Raw genomic sequence first — 10770 nt, forward strand, 5'->3', positions numbered from 1 at the left:
CTATGCACAATCAGCTTGTAACACTCCAAAGAGAAAGGAAAACTTGAAATCGCATCATATGACCCCTTTAATGAAAAAAATCCAGAACGTTTTCTGCAACAAAAGTGAGGTTCAGAGAGTACAGCAAACAAACATTATGACCTCTGTTCCACTGAGTATGCATGATTTCCAATACTCTTTTTTTGCATCCATATGCACACACATACACAAAGAGAATGCATTTTCATGTATAGTGATATTATGATTGAATATAAATTGTTACAGACAGTGTCGTCTATGAAACGTCTACTCCCCTAGTGGCAATTCTGTGTACTGCAGAAGTGAACTGAGAACTGTAATGCTCACACCCGAACATAAACAAACACTTAACCCCAAAACACCTTTACATAAATGGATAAGCTTCTTTACAGTTGTACTAAATTTAGCAGGTATTTTTTTCTGCCATGACACCTTGCAAGGAGATCAACATGATCCAAAATATAATGCCATGGCCAAGACTGCACTGTACAACACTAACTATAGCAGCACTACTTTACTACAGGTCACAGATCCCCACCCAGTCAAAACAATATAACACTATCACAGAACACTTTGAGGTAGCTCATTTTAATAATGCCTCCCTCTGCAGTCTCCCAAATGCTTGTAGATAGAATGTAGATCACTGATTCTTGAGACATGGGACAAAACATTTTACAACAGCAATTGTAACTGCTATTAGGCTTAAAAATGAAAATATTTTTCAATTGTAAATGTTATGAGCTAATAACAGAATGTATTTAACACAATTATCCCCTTCAATTTGATTTTATCATTATTATATGAAATCTATGACACTTATTGTCTTCTCACTACATCTAAAACAGTGTGTCCACAGAGAAGGGTTCATGCTATAAAATGGATAAAAATGATTTTAATGATGAAAAAGAGCTTGTTTTATCAAAAGCAACACTTAATATCTCATATCAAAGCAAGGTTGTTTTTCAATGACACATGCGTGTTTCATAAGGTTTCAAAGTTGTGTCCCCACTTTTTGTCAACACTGTTAGACATTCATTAAAATGTAATAAAATCAGGGTATCAGTGGCAGCTGTCACTCTAAATGACCCCCTTGCCACATTGCACCTCTGCAGAGTACATCAGTGTCAGACAGGCTCTGGCAAGTTTTATAGTTTTAGAATATTTTAAATCCTAATGTGAATATGTCCTGTGTCACAACCATGATGTCAACACCCTCTTCCACTTTCTGAGGAAATTATTTGACATATTTAGATAATTTTATTCTCCTGAAGCAGGTTCTTTTAGCATCTTGTATCAACAGAGAAAACATAATGGCTACTACATGAACTGTACTTGTTTTGTGAAAAAAATGCCTTATTTGTCAACACTGTCAGATGTCAATACCATCAGATTTGCTGTGTGACAGTGGTGACGGGCCAATGACGGAGTAGACATTCAACGAGAAGTCATCATATTTTTGTGGTTTTAAATTTTTTAATATAATTTTTAATTATATTAAATATAAAATAGTGTTTAACTTTACTAATAATATATAACGACTAAATATACAGCATATATTGCTTTTGTGGATAGATTGTTATCAGAGTTCGGGGTTGAGGGAACATAAGATTCAGGGAACACAAGGCTGAGGGAACACAAAACACTGAATAAAACATGTCCACACATAATACAGTTTGTTTGTATTCTGATCATATGTGTTCTGATAATTTTTGGATCATTTGTTAAGATGTTTAAATCTGAATATTTAGATCCTGGTGAATGTAAAAGGATAGAGGTAACAACTAATTGTTTTATTTCTTCACTTAACCGTTTTTAAAGGTTACCTTGTTAGATGCACAAGCAGACATACTGTTCTGAGATGAGAGATAATTTGTGTTCCAATGATATATCAAAATGCTTAAATGTGAATCTTGAATAAAAGCTTATAAACAATAACATACTCACTGTTTGTTGTATTTATTTTAATACAGTAATTGATTGATTGAATGTATTTGATAGTTAAAATGACTACAAATTCAGGTTTTTGTCACCACCGTCAGATTTGGCAGGTCTGTCACCTCCGTCAGATGAATATTTTGATAATAGTTGATTATGATATTTTATATTTGTTGAGGGATTGTTGGTCACATCTGAAAATGTAATCTGTCTGCTAACACGAGAATGTGTTTTGAAATGTTAAAAACATCTTGATTGCTTGATTTCAAAATAAGTGATGGCAAGGTAAAAAGCACATTTTGATGAAAAAGATAAAAGCTGGGAGGTTGCATCAAAGCATAGCTCAGTAGCTTACATGTAAGATACAACAATATAGTTTATTTTGTCTGAGTACAAGATTTTATTTTATTTTATTTTTTTCAACATTGCACCCTGTTTTGTCCCACTTCTCAAGAATCAGTGCGATATTAAATATAACTATGGGGTCAGTATGAATGGTACTTTTAACGTACACGTACAGTAAAAAAAAAAAATAAAAAAAATAATAATAATATATATATATATATATATATATATATATATATATACCTTTATTCAGCAAAGATGCATTCAATTAATAAAAAGTGAAGTGTAAAGACATTTATAATTTTACAAATGTTATATAATGTTCAATTTCAAATAAATGCTGTTGAACTTTCTGTTTATTAAAAAATCTTGTAAAAATGTATCATGCTTTCCACAAAAATATTAAGCAACACAACTGTTTTCAACATTAATAACAATAAGAAATGTTTCCTGAGCAGCAGTGTGTGTGTGTGTGTGTGTGTGTGTGTGAGCGATATGGCAACTCTTTATCTCACATTTTGCATTTGTGTAAGAGAAAGAGAGAGGCAACCAGAAAAATCCTGTGTGAACAGGAAAGGGTACCACTGGTTATAATGGCATATGGTTAATCCTCTTACACTGGTCTTGCTGTTGGGCAGTTAAGTGGTCCCTCTCCCTTAATGCTTTCTTTCCCCTTTTTTTCCCTTCTTCTACCAAACCCCATTCCTCTCCTATTTAATCCTTAGCCCTCTATTCACACACTCTCACTTCCTTCCCTCTTTTTCTCACCGAAACAACAAGCCACACTGAACAGTCGAAGTCTTCGAAAGAAGTGTAGTATAATATTATATAACATGTTGACAAATAAAGACACATTGTCTAAACAGAGGGAACAGCACTTCACACACAGACAATGACAGCATAACTGGGTCATATCTGGGTGTTGATCTTCCTGTCCTTCAATTACAATGCAGTTTTTTTTTGTTTTTTTTTTAATCCAGTGATCAGTGATATTAAGCTTTATCTGGGCTGAGACGAAGGGAGTCCCCGGATTAAAGCTCAGACTTTAGATAGAATGAATGTCGTGATATTAAGCTGTATTATGTCTATCATGCATAAATCCATCTATTCCTTCACAGACAACACACTCCAACTGTGTTCAAACCTGTGAGCTGTGACTAATCTGGAAAAATAGTTGCAGACAGACGGAATAGAGAAATATAGCTTTATATAGGTCTTTAACCTGAACCATGTGTATGTTACTGCTGTTTAATCCAGTAATCCAGCCTCATCTCCACATCAGAAGTACCTTTCTATAAAATCAGGAGTTACAAATCTGCAAAGAATGATTTAGCGGTACTAAAGAGATTGCAGAGGGAATAATATCTGTTTGTGGCTTGTGTTTGATGTGTGTCTGTCTCTAAATCCACACCCACATATTTACAGATTAAAAATGGCATCCCATTTCTTATATTGTGATATTTTTCATTAAAATTGGTGGGTTAAGGTCAGAAATATTGCAAAATGGTTGTTTTTTTGGTCGAATGTTTTGTTAGGAATATTGCATTGCGTGTACCTTTGGAGCATATGGCACTCAGATTATCAGTTTACCTGATTGGCCAGGTGACTCATAGAGCAGATCGGCTAATTGGTTAGGCAGCAGGGATTTAACCATGCAATCCTATTCTACTCTAAAAACACATACACACACACACACACACACACACACACACATACACAAGCGATCCTCTATGCTCAACATGCTGACCTCACAAAGAAATCCACCTGCCAACAGCCTGACCTTAAATAGACCAGGGCTAGTTGTCACATTTTTTTGTCTGCAGTGAATGTTTCTTAGGGTAGGTTTATTTTTAAAATGTCCTTTCTGTGTAGGCACATGCCATGAAGTCTAAAAATATAGATACAATATGAATATAAGATATTATATAAAATATAAACATGTTCACTATTATTGCCATAGTGGGGCATATTGCCACACTATATACACAAATACACATATATAAAAGAATTGTAAAGCACAAAACAATTCTTAATATTATTATTGGTGATACTTACAAAAATATCAATATGAGACAAACACTATTTTGCACATAATTCCGGTCTCTATGCACTCCTCATTACCTCACAGAATAAACCGAACATCACTTTTTGAATTATACCTGGAAATCTGTGCATTAATTAACTTTACTGTTAGTACAAACAGTACAGTATCAAAACCAGTGCTGTCTTATCCTGTGTTTAGTAATAATTTCCATACCAACATATCCATACTTTCTGCAGGTTCAGAAAGCAAATGATGAATGAATTATGAGTGGATCTATGAGTGCATCCAGGCATAACATTACATCATATCACATTATTTCAATTCATTTATTTATGGCAAGCCATTTTAATATTTATTCCTTAAATCTAACTAGTATTACCTTTTATGTTAGAGGTGCAGATTCTTTAAAAATATGTGTCTATGTAAATCAGAGATTTGTGCTTCACTGTTATTGTATATCCATCATTATTATTATTATTGCCCTGTTACAAAATTACAAATCAAAACGGATGGCATTATGTTTTCTCACTGCACACTTCTCTGCTCTTCCTGCAAATTACTGTAATTATCTTAACTGCGACTGGCTTGACCAAATCTGCCACTAACCATTGCATTCTGGTCCATTCAGGAAGAAAGTGCTACATTGTGTATGTGTGATGTGCAGTATAACCAAATCACAAAATGAAAAAAAATTATATATATATTTTTGAAATTTTTCTGTAAAATTGATATTGAATTTTGAATTGATAGTAATGTCAAGCATGATCATCATTTTCGTAATTGATCATTGGTGTTACTTCTAAATACTTGAGTAGTTGTGCCTATCTCTATACTAGTACTTATTCCAGTAGCGAACATGTGTTCAATTAGTTACACATTTACAGTTTATTGAAGGTAACAAATGAGATGTATACTAGTGTCTCATATCTACTTATCTACAAATTCGCTAATATCAAATAAAAAGTACAAGTAAGTTAATACTAGTCATTATTAACCATTTGTTACCAGGAACAATGTAATTTGTATCATGGTAACTGAATACATATTAAGTCACTACTGCAATAAGTGGGCCTAGTATATAATGAATAACAAGTGAATTTAAAACTCAGATTACTAGTTAATTAAACTGGCAACTATTAACATATAAAGAGGTAACACTGTATTTTACAGTGTCCTTGTTAAAGTGTTATATGTCTTAGTAATAACAGTAAATGATGTACAATTACAAGCAACTTATTTATTTACTAATTTATTAAAGTTGCAAATAAAACAAAGATTACTGGAGTATGTTTTACAAAAAATACTATTTGTGTTTCTTCTTAACTAATTGTGAAATTTATTAGCTATTTCTGACCAAAAATTATTTCAGTTATTTTTGGTGTATAGTAAATACATGTTGTTATACATATTACTCAATACTTACTTGTGTGTTTCCTCTGTAACAGGGACACCTTAAAATGTTACAGTAACACTTTATTTTAAGGTGTTCTTGTTACACATGTTACATGTACTATTATAATGACAATTAGTTATGCATAATTACATGCAAGTAACCCTAAACCAAACTCTAATCATAACCCTAACCATATAGTAAGTACATGTAGTTAATTAATATTACTCCGTACTTAAATGTATAATTACACTGTAACAAGGATACCTTCAAATAAAGTATAACCAATGATACCGTTACGTGTAATGTGTTACCAAAGATTAGATTTAAGAAACATAAATGTTAAAACGGCTTGCCATAAGATGCCATAAGAAGTACTTTTAAAGCATGCAGTTGCGATATTCATCTATCTAAAGTCTACAACACACTTCTGTAAGAATACGGACGTTTGCCATGTGAAACTGACCCACAAATACACGCGCAAGAATGTGGAAAACTTTTGCGCGTTCTCAAAGCCAGTGTGCATCTCACCTTTCGGGAAAGGGTTGGGTTGAACCACGTACAGAAACGCGTGGACCACGTGGAAAAGAACGCCGATGGGACCCGGTTCGTAATATGCGTGCGTTTCGTACACCACAGACGGCACGAAGCCAAAGTCCAACGTTTCGACCGGCACTCTCAGCATCATGCTGCGCGGAGACGAATCCCGGTGCTCCTCTCGGGCTTCGCTGCTCGTGAGACCCGAGCACATCACCAGCACGAGCCCCACTTTCCACCACATGTCTATCAGTCCTTTACGCGGGGTGCTTTTGATATATAACGGGAGGGAACGAAAAGTGGAGGAGAGATAAAGTGAGGTAAACGTATGTTTGTTTGGAATGCTCTCTAGTCCTCGACATCAAAAATACAAATTAGAAAAAAAGAAAACAAATCAATAATGAAAAAAATATATTCCAGCTGATGGGTTTATTCCCCGTTTCCTTTTGATGGCTTCATGGTAAACATCTCTCCGTTCTGGAGAGCTCAGGATGAGCTGCGTGTCTGTCTGACCTGCGCCTCCCGCTGCGCTCTTCTCTTGTCTAGTGCAGTCTTAGTGCACGCGCACTGGAGATGGCTTTAGATGAAAATCACGTCAAGCCAAGTCAAAGTATATCATTCCTTTCCTCTATGAAAGAAGCCGAAATGCTTACAGCATTTTACACAATACAGACACAATTCCAAACTGACAATACTGTCAGTAACTGCAGACATGAGCCAATTGTGTATGCTTCTAACGTTGGACACTGTTTTCTTCTAAAAGGTAGATTTTTATTAAAACTCAGATTTTAGTAGATGAACAGATTTCAACTTGCATGATTTTGTATGAAGGTCACAGAACTCTTTTTCCATGTTTTATCATGCATTTTTCTGGTTTATTTATTTGGAACAAATTCAAATGAATTGTAAAAAGCATCATAAAATGATGAAATGATTATCCATGCATTGGTTGATCACAATTTCATAAGGTTAATTAGATGTTAAACATCATATCATATAATAACTGCTATAAATCCTCTTTATTTTAGATTCTTTTTTTCTATTTGTATTCTATTCTTTATTCTGCTCTATATAGAAATTACACAGATATGAAGGCATTGTTCCATTTATGAATTATTTTATATGTACTTCACAGAATATTTTAATTTCTTAGACCTACTGTGGTTATCAGACTCAACAGTCAAAGAATGATGATAACTTATGATTACTGGTCACAGCTTTAGAGCAATAGAAAGTTTAACTATCAGTCGTTGTTTACAAAAATACACAGTAATATTCTCTTTCATGCAGTCAGAAAGTCAAATGAGCAGAAAAGCAGCAACTCGGACTCTGCCAAGACAGCTGATGGTCTTCTTCACTGAAATGTCCCACAGCTACAGTTGGAACAGCTGAAAAGCCTCTGTGCGGCTGTGTGTGCATGGACATGAATACCAACAAACAGGGACAAAGAGTGAAAGACAGACAGAGAAAGAGGCCACATTTTGTATTGTCAGTCAGCACAACCAAAATCGACATGCACATCTCAGAGAAACAGAGAAACAGAGAAAAAAAGAGCTTTCAAAGTGTATGATAGAGCACGTTGAAGTTAAAAGTTCAGTAAAACGGAAAAATAATGATTAAATTCTTTTGGTCTTTATCCGTAAACACAGTTGTTTCATTGTTTTTAAACTGTAGCTCTTATCTAAAAAAAATAAATTTAAAAATGAGATTATTTTAATATTTAATATTATGTATCATACCCTGAGATGATAAAAATCTCTCAGAATTCAACTACAGTCACATGTATTTCTGGTAATTATAACATACCTTTGAAATGACATAGTTTATATAAGTGGTGGGGTCTAAAAGTCAAAATACAATTTAAACCTGGATACAATTTCTTAGAATTTTTAAATACCTGAAGAAACATGGTAAAATTATTAAAATATATATTAAAGGGGTCATATGATGCAATTTCAATTTTTCCTTTCTCTTTGTAGTGTTACAAGCTCATGGTACATAAAGAAGTAGGACTGTTTCCTGATCCTGGTAGAGTAGACTATGTGAATAGAATAACGTGTTTTTTTAACCTTAAACTGCATAAACACATTTCATGACACCAAATACACCAAATAATGTTCTTTTAGCAACATCATATGACCCCTTTAAAGTTTTTGTTTGTCACAAAGCAATTTGTGACAGTATGCTTTGTTCATTCAAGCATGCTACTGTTATGAAAGCTAAAAATAGTAAATATAAACTAAATAGTAAATATAGAAACAAAAAAATCTGTTTTTTTTTTAAAGACAACATCAACTCGGCATTAGAGAGCCTTTTAGAGATTTATTTGAGATTTCTAATCCAGTTTTAAATAGACTTGTCTCATAGTGGTATTCATTCATTCTGTGATCTAATTTTACACACATTTCAAGTCAAAATCACAATCGGTTTAGTGTTTAGATCTCTATGGTTTTAGCACAGATGAGTTTAGTGTTGCATAATCTTTAGGCAACTATTTTTGGCCTGGGGTCACAGAGGATGGATTTAATTAGGTCCTTGACAACACCATCACCTCATGCATTCGCCACTCAAACCAGAATGTGACGGACAGTTCTAGTGACTGTTAGGATCTGCACAAATTTAACCTATATTCTAGAGGACAGTTAAAAGAATATTCAATATAATTTAAATTACTTATAAAAAGACATACAGTGAAAAGTGTAACAGTAAATATTAGGTTCTCAAGTGTTTCTTTTCCATTTGAATCACTAAAGCTTTGTTGAGAAAGCAATCTATTGATCTAAGTGGCTGTGCAACCAGGCACTTTATTAAAAATATGTGCAAAAAATTAGAACTTCATGAGGTCTCTGTACCTTTATGCTTTATAATATGAGTGTTTGAACAATGTTTTCAGGACATCACCTGTGAATGTGATGTTTAGAGGTGTCCTGCCATAGAAAAGAAAAGAAAAGAAAAAAATGTTAGTTGTGTTAGATGTGGCATGATGTGTTGTGTTAGTGGCATTATGTGCCAATGGTGACCATTCAAAAATGGGACAAAGCACTTTTCAAGTTTTTTATTCAAAGTTTGCATGCCTGTAACTCCAGAAGTAAAAGATATCCTGCCCTTTTAGATATTGGATCTTAACAAACTTTCCTTTTGGCATCTTAATTTTTAAGGTTCTGTATGTTTAAGTTCCAGAGACACACACACACACACACTTTAGTGAGGTCAGTCAGCGGGCTGGTAAGGTCCGAATAATTAGGTATAAACCTTCTATAATGTCCTGCCAGCCCCAGGAACTGCCTCACCTCCTTTTTGGTCTTGGGCCTCGGACAGGTCGCAATTGCCGCCGTCTTACTAATTTGGGGACGCACCTGTCCATGACCCAAGTGGAAGCCCAGATACCTGACCTCCAACCGCACACTTCTTCGGGTTGGCCGTCAGCCCGGCCCCTCTCAGAGCTCGTAGGACAGCCCGCAGATGCGCCATATGACGCTGCCAGTCCTGACTGTAAATAATGATGTCATCTAGATAGGCAGCGGCATAGGCGGCATGCGGGCGGAGGATTCTGTCCATGAGCCGCTGAAAAGTGGCCGGTGCCCCGAACAACCCGAAAGGAAGGGTAACAAATTGGTGTAATCCAAACGGCGTCGTGAAGGCTGTCTTTTCTTTGGATAAGGGCGATAAGGGGATCTGCCAATATCCCTTGGTTAAGTCCAGTGTCGAATAAAAGCGAGCTGCGCCCAGCCGATCCAGCAACTCGTCAACCCGCGGCATTGGATAGGCGTCGAATTTCGACACCGCATTCACTTTGCGATAATCCACACAGAACCGAACCGAACCGAGCCGTCCGTTTTAGGTACCAAAACTATCGGGCTCGCCCAATCGCTGTGGGATTCTTCTACTACCCCCATCTCTAACATCGCCTCTAATTCTGCCTGAACCACTTTCTTTTTGTGTTCCGGCAACCGATACGGCCGGCTGCGTACTACCACGCCCGATTCCATCTCAATATGGTGCTGGATGAGATTCGTTCGACCGGGCATGAGCAGAGCATGTGAGCGGAGCGGAGCAGGGAGCGGAGTGGTAATATTTCCTTAAGAGCGCAGAGCGCCTTTCTGAAGATTCTGCTCCGGTCCCAATTTTTGGCGTCTTCGTGAACAAATGTCCGAATCATGGTCTTCAACGTGCGATTAAATCGTTCCACCAGACCGTCTGTTTGCGGGTGATAGACGCTGGTGCGGACCGATTTAATGCCCAATAACTCGTAAAGCTCGCGTATTGTACGTGACATAAACGCCGTGCCTTGGTCAGTGAGAATCTCCTTCGGGATTCCCACTCGGGAGATTATACGAAACAGGGCCTCCGCCACTGTACTCACTTCTGTGAGATACTGTATATATATATACACATTTCTGGAGTTACAGGCATGCAAACTTCAAATAAAAAACTTGAAAAGTGCTTTGTCCCATTTTTGAATGGTCACCATTGGCACATAATGCAACAAAGATTACTAAAG

At 35.9% G+C, this 10770-nt stretch overlaps 1 protein-coding gene and 1 pseudogene across 7 annotated transcripts in view; both read right to left on the reverse strand.

Annotated features, from left to right (window-relative positions):
- The window catches only part of prom1b (prominin 1 b), a 35253-nt gene extending 28437 nt beyond the window's left edge, over nt 1–6816 (reverse strand). For all 7 annotated transcript variants that reach the window (XM_016464917.1, XM_016464916.1, XM_016464919.1 and 4 more), the window contains exon 1: nt 6264–6816. In XM_016464917.1, the coding sequence (XP_016320403.1) occupies nt 6264–6513 (250 nt within the window). In that variant the 5' untranslated portion in view covers nt 6514–6816. The remainder of the gene's footprint in view (nt 1–6263) is intronic.
- A 2727-nt stretch (nt 6817–9543) lies between these two features.
- On the reverse strand, nt 9544–10297 carry LOC107671906 (RNA-directed DNA polymerase homolog; annotated as a pseudogene).
- Nucleotides 10298–10770: the final 473 nt, after the last annotated feature.

The sequence above is a fragment of the Sinocyclocheilus anshuiensis genome, unplaced genomic scaffold, assembly GCF_001515605.1.
Source record: "Sinocyclocheilus anshuiensis isolate Anshui unplaced genomic scaffold, SAMN03320099.WGS_v1.1 scaffold128, whole genome shotgun sequence".
NCBI classification, from domain to species: domain Eukaryota; kingdom Metazoa; phylum Chordata; class Actinopteri; order Cypriniformes; family Cyprinidae; genus Sinocyclocheilus; species Sinocyclocheilus anshuiensis.